General features: G+C 39.8%; 1 protein-coding gene across 1 annotated transcript in view; it reads right to left on the bottom strand.

Annotated features, from left to right (window-relative positions):
• The window catches only part of aatka (apoptosis-associated tyrosine kinase a), a 53,163-nt gene that overhangs the window by 11,763 nt on the left and 15,335 nt on the right, over positions 1-26,065 (bottom strand). The window contains exons 2-3 of the mRNA XM_081382727.1: positions 13,937-14,070; positions 6,231-6,372 (exon numbers count right to left, since the gene is read on the bottom strand). Of these exons, the coding sequence (XP_081238853.1) occupies positions 6,231-6,372; positions 13,937-14,070 (276 nt within the window). The remainder of the gene's footprint in view (positions 1-6,230; positions 6,373-13,936; positions 14,071-26,065) is intronic.

Here is a 26,065-nt window from a genome sequence, read left to right as displayed (position 1 = left end):
ACAATGGCCAAACAGTGACCAATATCCAGGGAGGCACAACCACAAGAACCATGGTTATCTGCTTAAACTACCTCTTCTAATTAACACATCTAGATGCAAAATGGATCAAATTCTTTGAAAGTCGACGCAAAACTTCAGACACTCTGGTTCCAAATACCTTGAACCATGATAATTCGGCAGATTAGATACAGCGACGAAGAGCAGCTCTCTTTGTCTGGCAGGAAACCGTAGGATGAAGGTTTGACGATGCTGTGAAATGGAGTTGCCGTTCTTCTCTGGTTCTCCATGCCTCCGTCCAAGCTCCAGGGGTTTAACCCTCCAAGCCCTCGGACAGCTGAGAAAGCAGCGCTGTCTTTCTTCGTTCCCAGAGACAGCGCTCGTCTTCTCGCTCTGAGATATGGCGTTCCGCATCATTCCCATAATGCACCCGGCTGGAACTCTCAGCTGGAGCCAACTCAACTTGAAGCTGTGGTAAAACTAGCGACTCTAGCTGAGATCAGTGTTTAAAGTGCCAAGTGTCCCTCAGCCCCACCAGGAGCTGGACGTATGTCTGCCGCGTAGCTCCGCACATGCCAAATGCATCTGCTCACGCAAGCAATGCCATGAGCACATAATGACCCTCGCTCCTCTGCCCTTCCCTTCCCTCCTTCCCTCTGTCTATCTCAGCAAGACTATAGGGGCAATTGTAAACAAATAAAGCACTGTGAGCAGCAGAAAGACCTCTGTCATTAACACGAGCCCCCCCACACACCTCCTCCTGTGCTACAAGCAGGTCTCACAGTGTGCGTCTCACAGACCCATCCCTGTATTAATGCACTAAACTGTTCTCCTCCTCTGCAACGTTCCAGAAGCTTCTCATTCCAGCCCCTCACACTCCCCGCCACAGTTACATTGTGGCTTTTGTCCGCAGAGCAGCAGCGCCTGGTACCCCAGTACCAGTCCAGACACAAGGCCCATTCTCTGCTGCTCAGAGCCAGGATTGTCACAGAAATGACCCCCCTCCACCTCCCATTCCTGACACACAACTATCTCTCTTTTCTTCAGCAGACTTGAACTGGCCTTTTATATGATTTCTGTGGAATCTGTGAGTTGTGCATTCCAGTCCCACTCCTGGCATTCCCACAGCAGCCCTGGGCCATGTTAAAAATGCATTAAAACGCCGCACAATTGCACAAGAAGACCCAGGCTGGCCTATGATTGCACATGGGCTGGAAGAGAAATTCTACTTAATATGTCAACAAAAGATTTCAGAACGAGTAAAATTGCAAACTTAACTGAATGAGGGGATTTCAAAGGTGCTGAGATGATTTTTGCGTGAACTTTCAATATGGAAGAGAAAATATTCCTACATCAAATTTGTCGATTTATTTATAACAGTGTTGATTCTGGTATAGAACCAGCATGGTAGATAAATAGAGCTGAATGACAGTATATACCATGCAAAGTTAGAAATGTGTCAGCCATTACAGATTTTACTACACCGTTTAGGATATGTATTGCAAAGGATGGCGTACATTATTTACATCTTTTGAAAGAGAGACAAAGAAATATGGAGTGATGTGAAAATACAGATAGGACATGTCTAATATGATGAGGATGAACTTATTAAGGAGTGTTGTTTGGCACAACGGTAAGCAGGTTTTAGTTGTTCATGGGCATTGAGCAATGTCTCGACTTTCCGCATCAACATGGGTGGTCTATAAGCTATTTTAACACCTTTGAATTTGTGTACGATATTAATTTTGCTGTTTAGTTTTTAAAGGTAGGGTACGCAATTTGGGAGAGGCTAGCAATAACAAGCTAGTTTTGAAAGCATGAGATCCCACCCACCCATAGTTTTTCCATTAAAACACAATTCCGAGGACGTGCTCCGACTAGAACGTCACGGGTTGCAATCTCTTTATTACGGTAATTACGGCATGGCGTGAACGCAGCATAATCTCGTTTTGGTTTGCGACGCTTGGTGACGGTCTGTGTTCAACTCTTCATAGCCTCATTTTTGCACTGATGGCGTAGGAGGTATGCAAATACATACAGTATGTTGACAGGCAGGTAGGACATCCTATCAATGCTTTCGGGCCGATTGCAATGATTGGACGGAAAAAAATTTGGTCCTGAGACTTCCACAGAAGATATATGTACATGTTTTAATATTTAGACCACTTCTTATATTGATTTATATCGGGATGTGAAAAGTGTTTAAAACATGAAAAACATTGACTATTCTACCTTTAACTAAAGTGATATTGTATATAAAGTCAAGCTGTTTTTGTCAGTAATTTATTAATAAATATATTTTCTCTAAGTTCCAAATAAAAAGAGAAAATGATCTAATCAAATGATGTAGCTTTAATAAACAGTTTATAATTTACAAAATTCCCCCAAAATAGTCATTACCACAAACAATTTTGTTGAAATTCCAGAAAATTTAAAGTCGCAATGAAATCTGATTTGACGATACTTATATTTTCGTGGAATGTTTCAGTTCATTCTGAATGATTAACGTGAAAATTGCAACTATTAGCAAATGTCAACAATCGAGTGATCCAATCAATTCCCAATTAACAAAATTAAGTCTCACGTTTTAATGTTTGAGAAGCTGAACTTGTATGGGAAAGAAAAGTCAAAATTTCCATTTCATGCCGACTTTAACTATATTGTGACATATACAGTTACTATGTTTGTTCCATACTCGCTCAACAATTGGTAGAGAATGTTGGGTTCAGTTCCCAGGAGAAATAAGTGATATAAATGTTTCCCTTAAACCAGGGTTTCTCAACCGTCCCTCAAGGGTCCACTGTCCTGCAGAGTTTAGCTCCAAACCTAAACAACAGGGCCAGAGTTGAGAAACCCTGCCTCAAATGTTCTATATGCTACTTCGGATAAATTTGCTGTTTATGGACATAACCGTGAGACCCCTTTTCTCTGATTCTCCATGCTCAACCTCTTTCAGATTGAAGCTTATGTCACAGTCAGTGAAAACCTGGAAATGTAGTTTAGGAGTGAAAAAACACCAAGGACATTCAATTGTGGGGGTTTTACTTCATTGCATTCAGTCATGTGTTCATTTCCGGCTCTTTGCATTCATACAAAATGATTGAGGATGAAGAGGAGGAAGAGTGGGAGGATGGAAAGGGAGCGGTCCAACCATGACCGAGCCCTTCTCAATATCACGAGGGACTCAGTGCTACCCTCTCGCTCTGCAACACCTGGACCAATCACATGGCCGTAACCACGGGCGACGAACAGTCCAGAGGCTATTGGCTGACTCCTAAAACTCTTTTGTCCAATCCCTGCTTTCATTCCAGCATCCCGCTGTCTCCCCCACCCTCCTCTGAAGCTCTACGCAGACAGTGTCTGAGTCATAGGGAGAAAACCTGACTCGCACGGATTCACCCACGACAGTCAGCCATTGAGCTATTGGGTTTGACTTGATGCAAAATGATATGTAATAAACTCAGTAGATTTCTATCATTCCTTAAGAAAATGTGATTGTTGTTTGCCTGTGCAAAACTCACTGCCATTATGCCAAGCCATTGTGAGCGGTGGCCAGGGTGTTACTATGCAATTGCTAAGGTTTTAGGTGGCATTTCAGATGGTAAATATCCCACTAAGGCTTGTTTTTCAAATCTGATGTTTAGGATTGGCTGTTCAACCAATCAATCATCAGTCAGTGCTGTTATTTTGCAAGTAATTAAATCAGATCAGTTTGTTCAACAGTGTACATGTATCAGCGTCTGGTGTATCTACATCAGTAGCAGTGCATCATTGGTTTGGAAAGATAGGATGGACTTGTTGACTTATTCTCTACTTAGTAAATGTCACATGGCATATGACTATAGAGTTAGTAAAAATGACACAGACAATATTGGGCACTTTCAATTATGTTGCATAGACGTTATGTCCCAAATTATGAAAAACTACTCATCTACAGTAGGTGTTCAGATTGAGACTGCAAAAAATGTATGTGGTTTGAATCAGGTTTCCCAGACAGCAACATAGTGTCGGCCCAGATCCGGCCTGCATCTGGTACATGTGGATTCCACACGGCCGGATCTGATCTGACACTATATTACTGTCTGGGTTGTTTTTCAATCACATTTTGTTTTTTTAGATTTTTGGGTGTTAAGACTACAAAAAAGACGAATATGCCAAAAAAAAATGTTGTTGAATGCCTTCACCAAGGCTGCTTTTTTTTTTTTTTTTACCAAAAATTAAATTTTAAGAAGTTTTACATTTTAAAATTAAAATGTAATTTATTCCTGTGATCAAAGCTGAATTTTCAGCATCATTACTCCAAACTTCAGTGTCACATGATCCTTCAGAAATCATTCTAATGTGCGCTCAATAAACATTTCTGATTATTATCAATGTTGACAACAGTTGTGCTGCTTAATATTTTTGAGTGATACTTTTTTTTATTCTTTGAAAGTTCTAAAGAAAATCATTTATTTAATATTGAAATCTTTCGTAACATTATAAATGTCTTTACTGTCAATTTTGATTAATTGAATGCGCCCTAAATGAATAAAAGTATTCATTTTATTTTTTTTTATTTTTTAAAAGCCCCAAATATGAATCAATTTATCTCTTCTAAAGAGAGAAAAAGGTTTTATTCAATCTGGGTTTAGGACACATCTGTTTCATATCTGTTGAAATATTGTTGGTAAAAACAGCTTCATTTCCATCTGTACTCTCAAGTGCTCCATGCATTAATAACTTCTTTTCCTTTCTGTAGTCCAGTTCACATGCATCCATCATGCCAGGAGTCCTCTGGGCCAATCTCACGGCGCATTATGCAACTGACAGATGTGTGTTCTGCTTCCAGAGACGGTTCGCTCTCCACCCCTCTCTGCACTGTGAGAACATAAACAAGGCCATTGCTCTTTTTCCGGAACCATCCGTTCACAATGGGCACAGAGAGAGGTCCTGTTCTTTACTCTTCCTGTCACAAGGCTATTAGGAATGTGAGGGACAAATATCAGCGTAGTGTGGCACTTCACTTCCAGTATTGTTTGTTAATGAGAAACGCAACCAAGCCTGCAATGAGTGAATGCACATTGTTGACAATGATGAGCTATAAACACTTCTGTTAACACACAGTGTCCATTAAGGCCCTGATATACTTCAAACGAAATCGAAGAATGAACCATTTCGGACAAAATCAGGCCAAAACAAAGTTCGTTTAAAGAGATTAAAACAGCTTTCCAGAAAACTTCACTCCGGCTGGTACACACCTTTAAACTACCATTGGTCCTTGGCGATTACGTAATAGGTGGGTGTGGCTCTGAGGCTCCGCCTTCTTTGACGTGAAAGTCGTCTATGGTTCATTTCTTATGTTCAGTCCGTCGCAGTCATACACGAGTAAAAGCATGAACACACTGGAGAGCTGCTTTTTTTTTTTTTTTTTTTTTACTACAAATTAAAGTTGAAATTCTAATTGAAAGCGTCAATGCGCTGTTTTTTAGCGCAATTTTCCACCGGACAAATTGCGATTGTTAACTCATGATTTCTGTTCTGTCTGTGCGCACCAATCTTGCACTTCTATCTCCTCCTCAACCAGACCACCTAGAGACTTAGGGTTTTCGGCATTATGTTAAGGAAGGTCTAATCTCGGGAACGCACAAAAAAAAAACAGGAAAAGATTTACTATCTCTTAGTGTTGTGATCCCATGACGTCAGAAAATTGCGCTAAAACACTCACTGAGTTTTTATTACTTGTTTAATGTTTAACGCAGCAAAGCTGCTTGCTTTAAAGCAGTATATTGTATAAAGGGGTATAAAAATTTGACTGGAGTGCCGAATTGCAGGGCACATGCAAACATATCCACGTCTCTATGATCAGATGCTTTGCTGAAGTTTTCTCACCGCCGTCATTTTTGTTGTGTTTATTTTGTTATTAAGAGGAAAGAGCGCAGCACATATTTACATATTCAACTAATGCAGCTCTCAGCAAGGTGGCGTTGGGATGTTTGCTAACATTATATCACTGCTTAGCGATTTCAAACTTCTTTGAACTTTTTCGAACTAAAACAGACTTAGTATATTGCCTTTAGTCAGTAAGTCTACTTTAAATCATGTTTTCCATTAAAACATGTCAACTTGGGCAGCCTTCTCATGGTTGGCCACATGTTGAATCACATGACCAGCACTGGTTCCATGAAAAAACACATGTTGGAGAAAGTTTCTGTTGGGTAAGTAAATAATGAACAAAACGATACAATTCTTACATGACTTGCCGGGCTGTTTGGACACAGGTAGTGAGACCTCCGTGAGAGGCAGGATATAAACCTCGGGGTCATTCTGAGAGCTGGGGGAGGCTAAAGTGGAAAGGTTAGCTTGGCCCTCCTCCCCCTCTGTATTTTCAAACTCCTGCAGGGAACAAAAGCACAGAGAATCAATGACACAATTCAGACACAAGCAGGAAATTTAGAGTGACGGTATTACTTCAGCACTATTACTTTACGCATACTGGGAAATTAATATGGAATTTTAATGGTCTCTTTTGTCACAGTATGATGGCAGATGATGGAAGTCTCTCATGTGTTATTTCTTGTGTTGTGAACTTCTGGTTGCCACATTTCGAAAATTGAGCAATCATTTGCTTGAACCCAATAACCTAAGGGTATTCAGCTCCCACAGCTACACATATTGGCTCATTCTCACACAGTCTGACTATTGTTGAGCATCTGTGTCGGGGAATTGAATTTTAGTATTGAATCTGTGCTATAACCAATGTGAATTCAAGATTTAGATTTGGGTAGTAAACAGGATGTAAAATTATATGTATAGTGACGTATGTGTGTGTGTTTCAACGAAAACCGCGCATTAATACAGAACTGCTTAGAACTTTCAGCCAATCAGAATCGAGTATTCAGACAGACCATGGTATAATTTGAATTTAAAGTAAGTAATATTTCAGTATTCGAAATGCTGTCTGCAGGAATTTTTATTTAATTTGAAATATTTCATTATATTTAATACAGTATTTTTTTTGTCAGCTGTATGTAAATATTTCACATTAAAGCACTAAATTAAAGTTTCTGGGAATGTCCTCTTACTATTTTGTATCATAATATGTAGAATGTAGTAGATGTAGTATTTTACAGTAAAATTACATATAATAAAATTTTAAACCATTTGTTTTTTATTTGCTGTTATTGCTCTTGCTGTTGGTTATTTCTGCTGCTGCAGAACAAGTACAGGAACTTGCTCCTGCCAATACATACACGACACACTGCTGTGAGCAAGTAAGACATGCTGTTGCTGTACAATAGCGTGCAGGAATTACCCATAGCAGATCTATACAGGTGGAGCTGGGGAAGGTGGAGGGTTTCTGAAAGCATGCTGCACTGCTACAGAAAATACTGACCATGTATTTAAAGGTTAAGCAGCGAGCTCATTGGCTACTGATACAGCAGGAACCAATCAGCTGTGCCCTATAGAAAATGATGTGATTGCAAGCAGATTGAGTTGAGGATCTATGAGCCTGCTCTATCTAGAGTTTCAAGACAGAACTTTGTATTTTTACTGTAGCTTTTTTTAGTCTTTTTTGTTTAAATTACAAAAAAAAAAAAAAAAACATTGTATTGTATGATGTATGATGAAATTTGTGGCAGTTCCAATATTAAGACCAAAGTGTCCCTTAAGTGTCTTTATATTATATTCAGTAAGCCTCTTTCCATAAGTTTTGCTGTCGACAGAAAGGAGCAGTTGTGAGCATCTGCTGCGTGACTGTAATGAACTTCTATTAATTGTAATTCATGAAATTCTTTTTCTGTCAATTCAATTGAAATTCCATTTCAATTTAAATTCCTATACTCATGAACCGAAAGGGAGACAGTTCTTCAATTGTGACTTTTGTCCCTAACTTAAAGGAATATTTCTCCGTGCTTGCATATCCTCATATTCATTGTATGTCTGATTACAATGGACAGCACACTCTTATCTTATGCCGTAGTGCCTCTCCTATTTTAAGAAGTGCAATCTTTCAGTTTGTAATGTTACAATTGTTCTCTGACTAAAATCAGATTTGCTGAGGAAGGAAAAACAGCAATTTCTCTATTTTTCAGGCATGCGATGGGAAGATCGCATTTTTCCTGCATTAAAAGTGGCTTTGATTGTGTACATACAGTATTGTATGAGACAGCTAGTTTATTTAATTCTGGTACTCAGACAGAGAGGTTAAAAACTAGCTGTGTGTAGTTTCTATTTGTATTATAAAATGTAATCTTCTTTTGCCACTTCCAATGTAAAACAAGCTCTCAATAGCAAATCTTTACTGAAATCTTTACAGGGTGTTTATCATCGACAGTGAATGGCTGTGAGGCAAATTGATGCAATATCATTTCAAACCACTTGAGGGTGCAAAGTAATTTTCTTAATTCACACAGTCCATCTAAATATTTCATACTTCAATCTGTTATTCATTCATTAAGTGTGCATTACTAAAGTGCTAACAGGACATATTTGAAGAGGAGGGAGCAGTTTATCTTTATTCACCGGCAGTCGATAAAAACTTTAATTTGGAGTGAGCAACTGCTTCCATGCGTTTCATGTGCATGATGGATGAAGAGAATAAGACGAGGCTGGAAAATGTTGGCCTGCTCCTCTCTACCACATCCTTTTAAGATTTCAAGACACTTATAATGTTACAAAAGATTTCTATTTCAAATAACGATTCTGACTCTGTTCATTCACTCTGACTTCTGTATGTATACTGTACAGCAGTGTCCAAAAGTGATGTTTCCGGCCTAGGGAAATTTACATATTCACCCTTTATTCAAATATTATAAAACGTTTGTGAGATTTTGTAAGCATATTGCGTAGTTGTGATTGGAGTCAGTTTTGGTCAGGCTGTCATGCAAAGAAATTATGAACATGCAAAAAAAAGAGAGAACCAACAAAATATTAATAGCTGATTATGTTGTAGTCAATGTATGTTTTTTCCTGTAAGCTTTTTTGTTTTTCTGCATAGTGACATAAAACATACTGTTTACCCGCATAATGGCGTGGTTATGGCATCTACCAGCAGAGACTAACTGTCAAAGCTAAACAGTCAAATGTACTATGACAAATGTCTATTGACATACGTGGACAGTAGACGGCAAGTGTCCACGAGAAAGCATGCAGCATGTTTTTCAGTGCCAGTTTGCTATTGGCACAGGATGTCAGACCCTCGTGGACTGCAGCCACACAATCATTTTCTTCCCAACAGAACCTCAAACATCTTGATGAAAAGTACGCCAGTGTGAAGCAGCCAACTCATTTCAATTAGACTCCAGCAATAGTTGTAGCTCCGGGGAGCGAGGGCTGTTGTCCATTCAGGAAGAGCAGCTGTCTCACTCCATCAGCAGTGCGCGCTTCTCGTTCACAATATAAACACACACACAATCCCTAAAGAGGCTTTAGTCACATTTAATACCAACATGGCTGCCTGTTACAGAGACACATGTGAAATCAGGATGAAAAGATGTGGTCTGGTCCCACATGTACTGCAAATGCCACCCACTCCTTGGCAATGTTACTGGGCATTATTTGAGAGATTTATTCGGCATGCGTTCCCTTACAGAAACATACTACGGTTCTACCAGGGTACAGTGGTTGTGCACCATTCAGAATTGAGATGCCTTTTAAATGTCAATTCAGTTATTGAATTTAAAATATGGTAAACAACAGGGGACTAAAATTAGGCCTATTGTCATTGTCATATTGTCAAAATTAATGATGCATTTATATTTGTATTATATTTGTATTAAGTATTTATACGTTTTTTGCTATACAGTTATTTGAAGTTTTACTATATATCACATTAGGTCTGCACAATATTGGAAAAAACTGCAATAGTTTTGCGACCAGTATTTTACCGCTGGGGCAAGTAGCGTTTTTTTAGGTGTGGGGTCGACAAACGTCAAGTATGTCATGATGAGAAAAGGAGATAATAAGATAAGAGGTAAACCACCTTTACCATTGTCTGCAAATAAATATAAGCTGACACCTGAACAATAAACTTTAAAGAAGCTTGACCTCAGATCTTGGTCTTTGATGTTATTTCTTCCCACAGCTGTGCATTGTCGACTGAAAGGGCTGAGAATACTTGATGGCGCTGATAGATAAAGAAAATAATCTAACCGATAGATATTGCAATATGAAGAAATACAGGAATGTTCACGAGGTGAGCATAATGAATCAGGATGATGAAATAATGAATCATCCTAGAATGAGTGGGGTGTTTTTTGATTGTTTTTGAGGAGTGCCAAATGAAAAATAATTGAAAAACCTGGAAAAAGAATACAATATTAATATTGATGTCACCATGAAAATTGACAAGTCTTATTTTGTATGGAATACTGCAGTATTTATTATAAATCATTTATCTGTGCACATCTTTTTATTTATTTTTTACATGCAAAATAACTTGCCCTCCCTCTTGATGACGTGTTTACTGGCACAAGGGCGGGACAACCTGTCACTCACACACTGTAAGATAGCAAACCACAACCATCCAATCAATTCTCCATGGACAAAATCAAGTCCTTTATTTTTTTTTTCTTGTTCGTGAAGCCGAATATACGTCACAATTAGGTGTCATGATCTTTTTTTTTTGTCTTTGGAATTTTGTTTCACTTCCTGTCTCATGTTAGTTGTAGTTTTCACCTTGATTTGTTCCTTGTTCCTGTTTTGTGTTCCCCATTGTTTCCCATTGTTTCACATAGATATAGCCCTTGTGTTTCTCTTGTTCTTTGTCAGTCATTGTTTTGGCCTGTTTTGGTATTGTTGGTTGTGTTGGATCTCCCTTATTCTCTGGATTCTTCGTGTCCTGTGTCTCCCAGTCCTTTGTTTTCATTTGAATCCCACATTTTCATTTGGATTCTCGCCTCTCCTGTCATCTTCATCCTCCCTCGTAACGTAACGATTAACCTACAAATGGATCCAGCAATCCGTTTAATTGGCGCCATCAAGGCAACCATTCCCTTGAGGACCACACCAGAGACTTTTTGGCCATTGCACATTTTACGGATTTCACAGACTTATGCACTGACTTTTATTACTACAGACTCAATAATCATTTCCAATCTATACTTCTCTGTGATGATCCTCAAGGGTCGCTGGTTGAATTCCTGGGTTACACCCTCCAGTTAAGTGGATCCCCCTTCACTGTGGTGGAGGTAGAGGAGGACCCTTCCCCTAAACACTTTTTTGGCGGGTGAGGGGTGGGGGACTCTGTGCCTTACTCCCCATCCAGTGCTTCCAAGTCTGGTGCTTTCAGCACTTCCAAGTCTGAGGGTCTCAGTGCATCCAAGTCCGGTGGTCTCAGCGCATTCAAGTCCAGTGGTCCAGAGTGGGTGGTCCCAGTACTTCTATGTCCAGTGGTCCAGAGTCCGGTTGTCCCTGGTCCGGTGGTCCCGGAGGTCCTCCCACTATCGGCTGCGGTTCCTGTCATGGCAGCTGCCATCTTGTGTATTTGGGTTACACACACTTCTCCAGCTTCTCCCAAGGCACCGTCAACCACTACTGATCCTCTCGAGGTGGCGCCAACTGCTCCTGAACCCTGTGCCTGCCCTGTTATGGCCAAGGAACCCACCTTTGAACCCTCTGTTTGCCCTGACACGGCCACGGAGATCATCATTGAAGCTTATGTCTGTCCTGACACGACCACGGAGGTCGTTCCTGAACTCTCTGTCTGCATTGACATGGTCATGGAGGCCATCTATGAATGGAAGCCCTCCAAGCTTCCTGTAATGGCCACGAAGGGCCGTTTTTTAACCTCTCTGTGCTCTCTGTTTTAGCTCAGCCTTGGTGGTCTTCATCTCCATCTGCTCCGCCCTGGCCACTTGCTCTGCCCTTGCTCCCCAATCTGCCTCAGTCTCCAGTCATGCCTCCTCTCCATGGGCCTCAGGATTCATCATGTTCTGTGTCTCCCAGTCCTTTGTTTTCAATTTGTTTGTTTATTGCACATCTAGATGAGCAGTGCCACTCTGGAGCACACATACTTATTTCATTAAATCGCAGTCTGCGTGATATGACAATTGCACTAATATCACAATAACAATTTTATTTAGAAATTTACAATGTACTAATAACACAATTAGAGGCTTAAGTGCTGGTTTAATGAGCTAGAAAGAGGTGGTAAAGCTAGAAATTCACACACAACAATGTACATCTCTGATTTGCTAGAATTAATCCCACCTTGGTCCATGTTTTCTGTTGCTTTCTATAGAGGTCAGCTTGTTTTCTGTTTGAACACCCATACGAACATGGACAGACTCTCCACAGGGTGGCATCCCTGCGATTTGCACTGACAACCAAATGCCATGGTAATTATCTGTGCCATTGTGATCCCTGGACTTGAACCACGTTCACAGTCTGCCACAGACAGCCCAGTGTGGGACAGACATGGACAAACCATCCACCCACTCACAGAGTCACTAAAAGCAGACGATCCTATTAAAACCAGACAGTACAGACGCCGGGCTTTATGGGCAGCATATTAACAGACTGTAGCTGTGTGCTGCGATGGGTCTTATGATGTGCCATTCTCCCACTCTTGCTTTCATGAGGACATAAACAGCCTGTTTATTCTGATACATTAATCCTCAACTGTGTGTACCAAAACCAAATCTAATAACAACTTATCCCTCAGTCTGTCTGTTCATATCTCTGTCAAACATCCATGCTCCCTCAAATTTTTGTTCTTGAGCAAAACCTATTTCTGTTAGGTTCAAAATCACCCCATGTATCAGAGCCATGCTGGGTTCGATGTGCCATACTTCACAAAGAAATGCTATGGTTCTGTTCCTAAACTTAGTGAGCTGCCCCGCTGCTTAAACGGGCAGCTGTCTTATAACGCAGCATCCCACCTGAAATGAATGCAATGCATATGGGTGACTCCACTTGAAAAAGCTAAGCCAATATCACAATACTCAGATATATTGTAATGCATAATGTATGACAGCATATCACAACTTTTTAGATTGGTATCTTTATACTGGATATACTCTACCAAACATCTACCAAACACACTATTTGTACCATGATGCTTTTGATTCATAGTTTATTTCAGAAATGCACAATTCAGGATGCACAATACAGAAGTAGCTAAAACTATGATGGTCAGAATTAAGTGGAGGCTTTAAAGGGATAGTTCACTTTGAAATAAAATTTTGGTATGTTTTAGCTTACCTCAAGGGCATCCAAGATGTAGGTGTCTTTTTTTCCGCAGTAGTTTCAATTTTTATATTTTTAGGTCAAACCGTTCTTGTCTGACAGTCATATAATGCAGGTATACGGTCACTGTCTCAAAGAGCATGCACAGAGTCCAAATTAAAACAATTCCCCATCGTCCAAATTAAACAATTCCCCATCGTAAGTACACATTGATGGCCTAAGACACGAAACGAGCGGTTTGTGTGAGAAAACGAACAGTATTTATATCGTTTTTACCTCTTGTAACACAGCCACGTCCAAGTGATCTGAGGGCGCGCGCGCATCCTGGTGTGTGACGTGTGCGCAGACTGGTGCATAGATGTATATACACTAGATTTCGCATTAAAGACATTCGTTCCAATGAACTGCCGTAGACAAGGCGACATCTAGTGTATATATCTATAATCTTCTAAATGAAATAAAAAAAGAATTTTTGGTTTTGCACTGGAAAGCGCCGCAAGATTGACATTTTCTTTGTGAGGCTTTGTAGGTACAGTACATGACTAGAAAGACAAATCAGCCCTAACAGGCAGAATGACATGATGTAATTCTGGGAAGAAACAAGGTGACATCAAACAAAAATGATAATAGGTTGCTGTAAAAAAAGACTGAATGACGTGCCTATAAAACATTAGGATGAGGTGCCGGAGAAGACATTAATTTCTCATCTTCCTTTAATTTGGGGGGCTGTTATGATGGATGAAATGACTAATGAGAACTGAGATCTCACCTTGAAGCTGATGTCCCCTTTCTTGCAGCAGAGGCAGGCGAGCATGAGGAAGACAAACGTGAAGAGGCCAGAGAAGGAGACAGCCACCACCGCCAGAGAGGATGGCCATGACAGCTCACTCAGCGGGGAGCCACCTGGGGTGCACAAACACACACTCGGTGTCAAACTCCAAACCACAGACTTCAGTGCATGAAGGCTCACTGACAATGTTTAAAGGTGAAATGTATTATTTATGTGCCTCTAGTGCATAAGTGGATCCAAACCAAAGATGTATTTTCCCAAGCAGTCCTCCCATCTGTCAATAATCAGATCCATTTCTTCCCATTTATGGTTTAAAACTTTGGTTACAAGGTGTCCATGTTACAGTTGAATTATACATTTAAGTACTGAGTAATAATAATTAACTACATGTATTGTTTAATGTTAAGATTAGGGTTTGGTTTAGGGTTAGTTGCATGTAATTATGAATCATTTATAGTTAATACTACAGTAACTACAATTTACATGTAACAAGGACACTGTAAAATATAGTTACTGACTTTATCTTTACAGTTCGCATGAAATCAAAATTGGCCCTATATGCACATTTCTAGCCTTGTGGTTAACAATTAACCCGTGCAAATTAATCCACAGAAGAAAAAAATGATGGTAAAACTTTACATTAAGGCCCATTTGTTAACATTAGATAATGCATTAACCAACATTAACTAACAATGAACAATATGTTTTCACTGCATTTATTAACATTTCTTAATGTTAATTTAATACAAATGTTCATAACGTGCATTAACTAATGTAATCAGATACAACTTTTTTATCTTAAAAATGTATTAGTAAATGATGAGATTAACATTAACTAAGATTAATAAATGCTAAAGAAGTATTGTTCTGAGTTTGTTTACTTTTCTAGCTCATTTGTAGTTAACTAACGTTAACAAATTAATAATTGTAAAGTGTTACCAACGTGTTTATCTTTGTAACCTTTAGTCAAAATCAGAAAATTTGCCAAATAACTAAAATACATTAAAACACCAGAAAAAAAAAACCCAGACAACCATTACAGACAAAATTGTATTTTCACTGTCTTTATGACGGGAGAGACTATTGGGGGGCTATTAACAGCTGATAAGTCAATAACACGGGTTATCTAAATGTTTCATAACAGCATGTGAAGCAGCATGCAGCTGCTGTCAGAAATTTGATTTGGTGTGTATCACATTTGAACAGATCACCTGTCCATGAAGGAACATGATGAAACCAGCGCTAATGGAAGCCAAATCTGCTTTTTTTGTTGCGGTGAATCACTGAGACACAATCTGCATGATGATGCAGTATAAGGTTTAAAAAACCTAGATATGAGATGACACTTGTTATTCATAATTAAAAGCAAGTAGCACAGTTTTATCATTTAATGAAGTGAGAGACAGCGAAATGGCTGTCAAATAAAAAGCTGAGGGTATGCAAATAAGCTCTGCAGTTTGATTGGCTATAAACGTAAATTGAGAAAAGATATATATATTGCAGACTGCCTGTGCTGTTCATTCATCCTACACCAAAACAGATGGCAATTCACACTGCCAAGCTCCAAAATTGAAAAAAAAAAGCACCATAAAACTTAGTCAATGCAACTTGTGCCCAATATTTCAAGTCTGAGTGCAGTGGTAATGTATTTTTTAGGCCAACCTGTAAGTTAGCTTCATCCTGGTTCCATTAACAAAAGGCCAATCGGCTTAATTCAATTAGCTTTTGGATTATTGCAGAAAATCTGGTCTGTGACAAACAATAGCCTAGCTTATGATACTTACACGTTTTATTCAATACGTTAATTTTAACAAATTAACAACTTTTGATTGCCCAAATACAATATCCAGAAGTAAAAAGCTATAAGTAGACTATAAACGAACTACACCATGCTCGCACGACTTCAGCGTAACCACCATTAAGCTTCAAACAAATTGATTAATCTTTAAAATGTAGAACAGTTTGCAAATTTTGAGTTAGAATACTTTTTAAAAGTTTGAGTATAAACACAATGAGGCTCTGAAAGCAGACTAGTGAGTAGAATAGGTTACCTTTTTGGTCTGATGTCTTTTTGGTTTAATTTCCCCAATAGTCCCATTTAGCCACTTGTAAGCAATCGCCTTTTCAAGACGCATGAGATCACAACAGAAAAAAAAAATTACGAGTGGGGCACTCCAGAATAAAACATGACAAATAACCTTGTGTTAATGTAACAAATGTAGGCCAGTAAGAGCTGTGCGTGTAAACCTGACTCAGAGCGGTTTGAGTAGGACCGGTTACATTTGGTGCCATGACCCGGATGGGAGTGAACGTAACGGACATAGGCCAGTAAGAGCTGTGCGAGAAAATCTGACTCTCCTGGCCACAAGAGGCGCTCTAGCGACTGACACGGTTCGAATCGCACTCAGAGTGGGTCAAGTATGACCAGTTACATAAACTGCAGACCTTATTTCAGGCATTTAACCCACAGAAAATACTGACTTCAGGACAATGGAACCAGAAATGCAAACTCGTTTCTGGACTTTAGGACTCACTTCTGTAGCAATAGCTTAATGTGACAAAAAGATCTAAATTAAATGAAATCTTTATTGTAAAGATGCAGATCAATTCATGCATTTAAAAATCCAGAGACATAGAAACGACTAAAATCAAATTGGCTTATGCATAATAATTACACTGTACACACTAGTCCTACCAGATTTTCTGAAAAGAAGAGACTTGTAAAATGCCGCCAGATATTGATATATGAAATGTCCGCTTGAGGTAAATTTGTTGCCATTTAAACATGCCTCCCAGCTGTCCAGTTTGATTGGCTGTATGCTAATGAAGCAGAAGCGATGGGACTCAGGCCAACAGCATTTAGGCCTTTTCACACTCTGTCATTATAAGGACACTGCAGGGGCTGGAGTCACATTTTGGACCACTGAGATTTAATCTGACTTTCACTGTAATCCTGCTGTCAGCAAGGGACAAAGACACACATAAAGACACATGTTAAGCATGTGCTGTCTCTCTATCTCTCAGTTGAAAAGTGCATGAACATTCAGATCTGCAAAACTCTTCACCACAATGGCAATGTGTCCTGAAATGGAGGAAGTGGCTTGTTTTGCTGATATGCTGACACATGTCGCTGTGGACACCATGTTCCACATATGACGTCTGTCACTGCTCATGTGGGTTGAAAGGTCAATGTCTTGAAACAGGAATAGACATAGGATGGTATAAAGACACACAAATATAAGAAAACAAAACTCTGATGGGCTCTGCACCAAAACATAAGAGCTGCCCTGCCGTATAATACCTACATAGGCAGCTGTCTTTGAACAAAAAGGGTGTAACAACTATGGCTTCCTAATAAAGCTGTCTATATCTCAGTGGGTTTTGGAACAGGAGGCAGTGACCAGTGACCGGAGCATGTGTGTATACACAACACCACATGCAGAGACACGGTCAGCAACGTGCAAAAGCATTTCTACCGCCCACTCCTGCGTCTCCATGGTAACAGGCTGGTTGCCTGACCCGTCATGTATTGCACTTCGCTTTTTGTCAAATCTCTCCTCAGCCCCCACCTTTCATAATGATGACGCATTTCTGCTGATGCATTAACAGCTGCTCCTTCTATTTTCCTCTGCTTCTTTCATCAGGTTTCCCCCTCACACCCAAGCATTCTCACACAGTCTCCTAAACACACTCCCTGGGGTGTAAGTGTACACAGGAGATCAGAGCTGAGATGATGATGAGAGCAGGACGCGAGCTACTGAATTTAACAGTGAAACAGCTTTCTCCTGCTTTTCTGAAATAAGAGCACACAGAACAGGTGTTCGGAATTGCATACTATCATAGTTCTTCTGCAGTATGCAAAGTGTCTGCATGCATAGATGCAGTTGTCACCAAAAAAGCTGTCTTAATGAATGTTAATTAGGTGCTGACATTTAAAGAGGACATATTATGCCCTTTTGCAAAGTCTTGACTTTGTTTTTGGGCGCTACTAGAATAGGATTTCATGCTTGAATGTAAAAAAAAAAAAACGAATTATTTTTCACATATTTTACATTGTTGCAGCACCTCTCTTCCCAGTCTGTCAGTAACGTTCTGGGGTGGGTTTCCCGAAAGCATCGATAGCAAACTATGGTCGCCAATTCCGTCGTCATCTGCATAGTTGACAGCATCGCAAAGTTATGTGGTTGGAACGACAGCTCTTGGCAGCATTACACACTAAAGAAAGTTCAAAATGTTAAAAAGAGTTTTTCTACCTGATTTAACTTATAGGTTTATTTGGATCGAAAGGCAGTATGTTAAAGAGTTAGCTCTAAACACAAGTGAACATATTTTTAATGAAACCTAAGAGATTTCTGTCCCTCCACTGGAAGTCCATTAGTTTGACGCATAACTTTGACGCTTCAAAAAGTTAAAGTTTAGGCTTTTATTCACATAAACACTGATCAACGCACATCAAAAATGCTAAATGAAAGCTCAACCATGCTTGGGTGACATGCGAGAACAAGCCACATTGGCTTTTGCATGTCAATTGACCGTTCACAAAGACCCGCCCCCCTTAGTTACTGTCGCTATGTCCGACAAGCTACGCCGTTTTCACGCCACACCATGTTCTCACGCAGTGAAAAATACATCGCGGAGCAGAGAGGAGACTGACAACACGCTGACAGACAGGACAGACCAGGTTACTTTTCGGTTACGTTTGATATTAAACATATTAACCAAAGTCTCACCTTTCAAATTTGGTCATTTTTTAAAAGAAATTTAAACAATAAATACCGTTTTGTGGCTCTTTAATGTGTCGTGACAGATCGCTGTAGTAGAGCATCAGTTAAAGCTGAACCGATCATCTCTTCCTTCTAGTTAATTTATAGCCTCAAATAAACATGAACAAACATAAGAAAGAATGTTGTTTTTCATAACTCCATTTTTCAAGTTCAAATCCTCCCATGTTAATCTACTAACTCTCCTGACTGCTTTGTCGGACAAAATGGCAGATGGCGAAGTATGATTGGTCAGATCACCTGTCAATCAAGCTCCCTGCGAAGGGTCAATTATGCTTCCATTTGCCATATTTAATGTGCTACATGTGCATTGATCAATGTTTATATGTAAATAAAAGCACAAATGAAATCTGTGTATTATATAAAGCAATCAAGTCTCTTCAAAAGACTTGGGTTAAACTGCTTGATTCATATGGATTACTTTCTGATGTCTTTATGAACTTACTGAAGCAAAGTTTTGGTGTAACAGACTTTAACAGACTTGTAACAGAAATCTCTCAGACTGAGTGAGTAGATAGAGCAGTCACTGGGGACACGAGACATCCTGTTCACTGTGACTCACTCTACTCATGGAGGATTTCACTCGATAGGGTTTCCTCCAAACTCTATTTTCATACCAATTTATCCTCTTTAGTAGGTCTTGCCACTGAACCCAAAACTTTATTTTGATCGTCCATTTTAGACATTCTACTAATTAAGTAACTTTGCACCTACATTTCAACTAACTCTCATTACAGTATTAGTAGACTGTCTGCTTATTTTCTGCTGACACTTTATTTCGATGGTCCAATTTAGACATTTTACTGACTATAAGTAACTTTGCAACTACATCTCAACTAACTGTCATTACAGCATTGGTAGGGTTGGATGGAGAAAAAAAAAGGATGGAAATGCCAAAATGGGCATAGATTCTAAAAACGCACATAAAAAATGTATGCGCTCAGAAAAATTAATCAACTGACAGCCCTAGTAAATACACTGTAAAGATGTTTTTTTATTCAAAATTGTAAATAAAACAAAGTTTATTGAAGTATGTTTTACATTATTACTTCAGAATTGAATTTAATGTTTATTGTCATTGTCTGTGAAATTTGCTAGCAATTTCTGATTAAAAATTGTTTCAAAGTAAATCCTTGGGAGTGAATTCAAGTTGGAAAATGCACTTGTAAGCATTAACTAAGAGTGCAACAGTATTTAGCTGTAGTGTGTATGTGGCCTAATTTTATGAGCACCCAGATTCTCTTTATTACAAAGCTGTTTAAACACAATCAGGTCTGAGATGGGACACTTGAGATGGATACACAAAGTTGCAGTTTCAGCACTCTCTGCAATTGAAAAGGGACAGTAGGAGAAAACGAGGGAAATAACTGATTGATATAGAGAGAAGAGGCCCTATATCTTCAGCTGTCCTAACAAACCCAATGTCAGAGCTTACACGTCGCTGCCTCTATAGTGAGTTCATGGTTTACAGTACATGGTCCAGTCACAAAGCTTCTAGTTTTAACGTTGATGCCAAGCTACGTCGATTTAGCACTGTGCTGATTTGCTGAAGTTACAATTAGGAGATAAAATATAAAAGCGAACAGTAGATAAGCAGGAAGCAGGGCTTCCACATGTAGTACACTAACACATGTGGAGTCTGTGGTAGCCACTGCTGTGTTCTGATGACAGGCAATGCTAAGATGTGCTGCTAATAACAGAGTGACTGCAGAGAGCCTCAGGTGCTGTTGCTGCTGTTAACCTGTGCTGTGTGAACGTCCTCCAACTGCACAGGACACTCACAGTGGTGCAGTGTGGCTGCGTTACACCTAATCTGTCATCCCAGATGGAGGGTTACTCTAGAAAGGTTTAAGGTACATTATATACCAATTACTATAAAATATAATAGGTAGCCACATCCAAATATCTCAGTATGGATGTAATAACATATTCTGATATCTCTAAGTTAGTTTTGGATTACCCCAAGGCCACATATGTAAGATCCAAAGTTCCCTCTACCCCTTTTAGGAACCAAGTGGTGAGAACCTCGGGATGAAGCAGACCCAGCCTTTTCGTTGATGTGTCCAGTACTCACCCTGTGTGTTTACTTGGACCACATGCAGAGCTTCAGAAGCTCTGAGCAGCTCTTTGTTTGTTTTGGCAGATAGTAGAAGGGTCTCCAAACAGAGGATGACTCATTGGATTGTGGATGCCATTGCCTTGGCATACCAACCCCAAGGTGTGCCATGCCCCTTAGGAGTGCCCCTGGGCTCTAGCAAACGTTGCCTCTCTAACAGTCATCTATAGAGCAGCAGGTTGGGCGACACCCAATACCATAGCGAGATTTTATAATCTCCAGGTTGAGCCAGTTTTGTCTCGTGTGCTATTGTGTACGAACAGGTAAGACAATGGGCCGGGTGTAGCACTTACACACAGCGCCTTTCCCCTCCCAGAGGTGATAACGTGCACTTTTTTGTCCATGTGAGTTCCCTGGACCGGCAAACCCTGGATGTGAATTTTCCCTCACCACCCTGCGGGAGTCGAATTCTGACGCCAGGCCCAGTACTCCTGGTGCATGCCCTTTCAGGTCAGCCTGTATACTTGGGCTAGTTGCTCCATATGTAGTGATTCCCTAAAGGTAATCCTATTTGATGTATTGTCCACAATATGGTGTCCCTAACAGTAAATGTTGTGTAGTACTTCCTCCTACTTCAGGTAGGATCTACCGCAGGGATCTCTTTCCACGTGTGTTACATCCTGGTTGGTAAGTTCATGTGAAGTATTCTCCACATATTAACCACCCTTAAGGCACGATGTGGTCTCCGTTAGCGCTAATTCTGGAAAGCTGTGAGTTTGTTTGCTTTTTTAAAAGGAAGAAGAGGTCAAAAGACCGGCTGAAGCGTCCTTTTCCCATAGTAAGTAAGTACTACCCTCTCTGTCCCTGCGTGGTACGAGGGACTACATGGCTTATGTGGGGCATTCAGTAGTGCGCTTGTTATCCGGCACGCTGGGGCTTGCCGACATCTGCACCACCAAAACCTCGTAACACGGTTTAGCTGCTGTGGTGTTTTCCCTTGAGGACCTTCAGTAGTTTCAGTAAATCAGCACCAGTCTGAGTGACTGACAGATAGGGAACGTCTCGGTTCCTGTTGTAACCTACGATTTCCTGATGGAGGGAACGAGACATGGTGTCACTCCTACCACAACGCTGAACTGCCCGCTGAAATGGTTGGGACAATGTCTCGGTTCCTCAGTACAAACCTGAATGAGTGATGCACGCCGGCCCCCTTTTATACCCGTATGTCCGGGGGAGTGGCATGCTTTCCCATTCTCATTGCCCTTTTCTCAAAGAATCAGAGGTGCTCCCAAGTATGACCCCTAGTGTCAGTCATTCGACACCATGTCTCATTACCTCCATTCATTCCCTCTACAACAGTAACCAAGACGTTACTATTACAATCGGGGCCGGCACAAGCTCAACTGCCGTTCTACTGCGCGCTTACTTCACACTCACAATTGAACACGATCTTTGAGATGCATGTGAAAGATTAGGGGATTCGTTTATTCATAAAATTGCACTAAAAAAATCGGAAGATTTGGGAAAATTCATGGCAGGTCGCTGATAAATTGGGCCGGCAGCAGTAACAACACGGTATGCGGAAAGCACAAGTGTCTAGTTCACTTTCAATTAGAGACACACGGAAATCAGCAAATTGGTGGTAGTTCTAGTAGCGGTGAAGTGACGTGTGCAAGCAGTAGTGATTGCGAAGTGAAGCTTTCTGAATCAGTGAAGTTCTCAACACAATTGTATCAGAAAAAGGTTCATTACTCTAAGCTTTTCAAATCAGAGCTCGACGAGGACCTCTGCTGATGAAAGTAGGGGAAAGCGATGTGTAGCAAAATGTTTCACAACCGACCAACGCATTAATCTTAGAAGCAAAATTGAATGAATGAATGAATGAATGAATGAATGAATGAAGCAATATATTAAATACATGAAAACAATCTGTTCCATTTCATACTCCAAGTAACGCAAAACAATAAAGATAACATTTTGTTTTCTGGATGTGGACACTTTTTCTGTTTGTAAGCAAATAAAACTCATGAATAAAGGAATTGAATAAATGTAGGTGCATGCACACCAAGACACACACACACACACACTTTTACATGATTGTAGCAACTCGCACCAATACAACTCCTAAACTCTCACAATACAATAAACTCCTAAACTCTCACAATACAATAAACTCCTAAACTCTCGCAATACAATAAACTCTCCTAAACTCTTGCAATACAATAAACTCCTAAACTCTCACAATACAATTCATTCTCATAACTCTTGCAATACAATAAACAGTTCAATGCAACGCAGTACTCCTTAACAACCCACAAGGGCGCGCCCTGTGTCGCACATTTTTAAACCTTTGAATCAGAGTACGAAGAGTAAGTGGGTGTGTGTGAAACGAAGCTTCGGATGTCACTGGTAATGTGATTTTGATAGAACGACTCAAGCATCGATACAACGCTTCACTGAAAATCACAATAAGGTGAGCTACATAACTTCTCCCCCATTTTCTCTCACACACACATACATAAGCCTTCTTTTCAGAAGAGCGTATAAAGCTTTAAAAATTAGTAATCACCAGCAGAAAAAAATCGTCATCTTTTATATTCATGTCCGGATAACAGATTGCATGTATGCTGCTCTAAGAGTTGGGTGGGGTGGGGTGGAGTGGAGTGGGGACGGGGCAGGAGTGGCACTACTATGTATGAAGGAAAACTTCATTTAGATTTAGAATAACTAATGGGGTGATTATGTGTTGATATTGTTAATGTGTAGAGAATTCTCTCTCTTTCTTGGACCCTGACTATGCTGCCGCCCTAGGCGGTTACATGGCTCGCCTATAGGCATGCGCCAGACCTCATTAAAAAGCACTATTTTATCTTAGAAAGACAAAATAATTAAAAGTTGTAGGGTGTTAGGCATGGAAGTTGAGTCAAATGTGATGCAAAAGAAGGATATGAGCAAGTCAAGTTGGCTTATTTAAACCAGGAATGAAGCAGCAAGTTATTTTAGCTCACAGAGAACGAAACAGCACATCCAAAACAGGAAGGGAGAGTAGACTGGGGTCCATTTTCCAAAACATTATGACACAGGAGGTTAGCTGGTGAAGCAGTGGTATAGAGAATGTAATGGGTAAATGTGAATGTGTGCGGTGTGAATAAGAAAGCTGATGGAGGAGAGCCCTCAAGGTCAGGACTGAAAAGTGCAGTATTCAGCACAGCATACGAAAGCATTGTGATTTTTCTTATTATGACACATAATGTTTTACTTTATAAAATGTCCTACTAGGACTTAATTCATTTAAGTACAACAGTTTAAAGAACTTTATTTCATCATCATTGTCGCAACTATTCAAACAACTCTTTTGTATTGCTTTAATACACTCTCACTCTCTGCAGATGAATGTTTAATAAAACCTACCAAAAACACCCCCGGTAGTCCTTGAAATTCAGAAGCAGGTGTTGTCCAAAAGACATATGACTCCCCACAGACCTTCAGACATGGACATTAATTCCAAAACTCATCAGCCAGGAGCCCTTCAGGACGAGAGCTGGGCTTTATGAAGTAGTGTGGCACAACATTGTTGTGGCATCAATAAGTCATCGCCTCGTCCTCTACAAGGAGTGGACACTGTCTGCGAGAGAGAGCGTATTTTAACAACGCCGGACCCCAATCTCGCTGATGCCTAATAGGAAGGAAGAACAGAGGGGAGGGGGGCCACCTGTGTCCCTATTTTTAGCCTCCATCTCTCTCTCTCTAGCCGTTTTTCTCATGTATACGCACTCTTCCTTCTCATGCCTCAGCACAGCTTTCCAGCTGAGCTGTTCTTTCCCTCGTGTTTGAACACTTTAAAAGCACGCGAGCACACAGACCCACAATGCCTTTCACCTCTGTGACCGGGTGTCGACAGATTTGCAGGGTTGGTGATGTGCCAATCTTGACACTACTGCAATAAAACCTCCTGTAAGGGAGGGATGCTTTCCGGGGTTAAGTTAAAGCAACATTTTTTTTTGTTTTAATTTTGTTTACCTAAATAATTCAAACTTAAATAAAATTGGTAAAAACTAAATTAGTAAAATGGAAAATATAAAAATAAAAACGGATTCAAAATATTATTAAAAACTATATATAAACTATAAATAATTCAAACTTAAATAAAATTATTAAAAACTATATAGACATATTTTTAAAAAAAACTATTAAAAATGACAAAAACACGCAACAAAATTTGTAAAACATAAAAATGGAAAATAGAAGATACTAAAAGATACTAAAATAAGTTTTATTTTAGTATTGTTTATATACTGTTATAGTATTTATGTACATTTTCTGTTTTCTTTAGGTTTTAGTAATTGGTAATTTGCTTTTGTAAATGTTTATTAGATTTAGATTACATTTATTTTTATTTCAGTTTTAGCCATTTTAGCACTTCTTTAACTTTTTTATTTATATAACTGCCAGGGCAACATTACAATTTTTTCTTAAAATCTTTTTTTTTTTAAGTTAAAATATTAAAATATTTTCATCTAATATTTATATATTTTATTTTATTTCAGCTCTATATTAATTATTAAAAACCTTTTTCAACAGTTTTAGTTGATAATAACAGCACTGTTCTAGAAAGGGAACATTATTCAACTCCCTGCTGAAAAATCCAGCATTGCTGGTCACCAGCATAAGGGATGTTTTGCATGCTGGGAACTATATGGGATGCTGGTTGCTAGTGGACCAGCGCAGATTTGCTAGAGAACAGCAAGATTATACTTGTACACCAGCTCTATCCGAGCATAAACCAGCCTGGAACAACATGGAATTCATGCAGGTCTATGCTGGACTTTTCAGCAGGGCAGGCAGTGTTGCTTGGGGTCATTTGGACGGACAACACATTTTTCCCCTCTCTTTAAAAAAACAAGACCCAGCTCCATTTGCTTCAGTGGATAAGCCCGAATCAGTAGGAATCAGAGGATGAACAATGAGCACTGGAACGTTAATGGAGGTACTCGTTCAGCTCCACGACAGTATTGACCTTTACACACTGATATAGAGCAGAGTGCATCAGACTCTGAGACAACAGGAAAGCACGACAAGTGACATTTAGGGAAGAATATTGGGTCTAATATGGGGTGGGATGGGGGCAGTGATTCACATTTGCCCCAGTTTGGCCTTCTTGGACTTCAAGGAACATCAATAAGGAAAAGACTGCCTCTGTTATAAAACTTAGTGATCTGTCTACATAGGCATCATAACCATGCTCACAATACAAAAAGCTGCTCAACCAGG

This window comes from Scardinius erythrophthalmus (genome assembly GCF_964197995.2).
Source record: "Scardinius erythrophthalmus genome assembly, chromosome: 1".
NCBI classification, from domain to species: domain Eukaryota; kingdom Metazoa; phylum Chordata; class Actinopteri; order Cypriniformes; family Leuciscidae; genus Scardinius; species Scardinius erythrophthalmus.
Note: the sequence above shows the minus strand (reverse complement) of the source record. Positions and strands in the feature narration are given on the sequence as shown.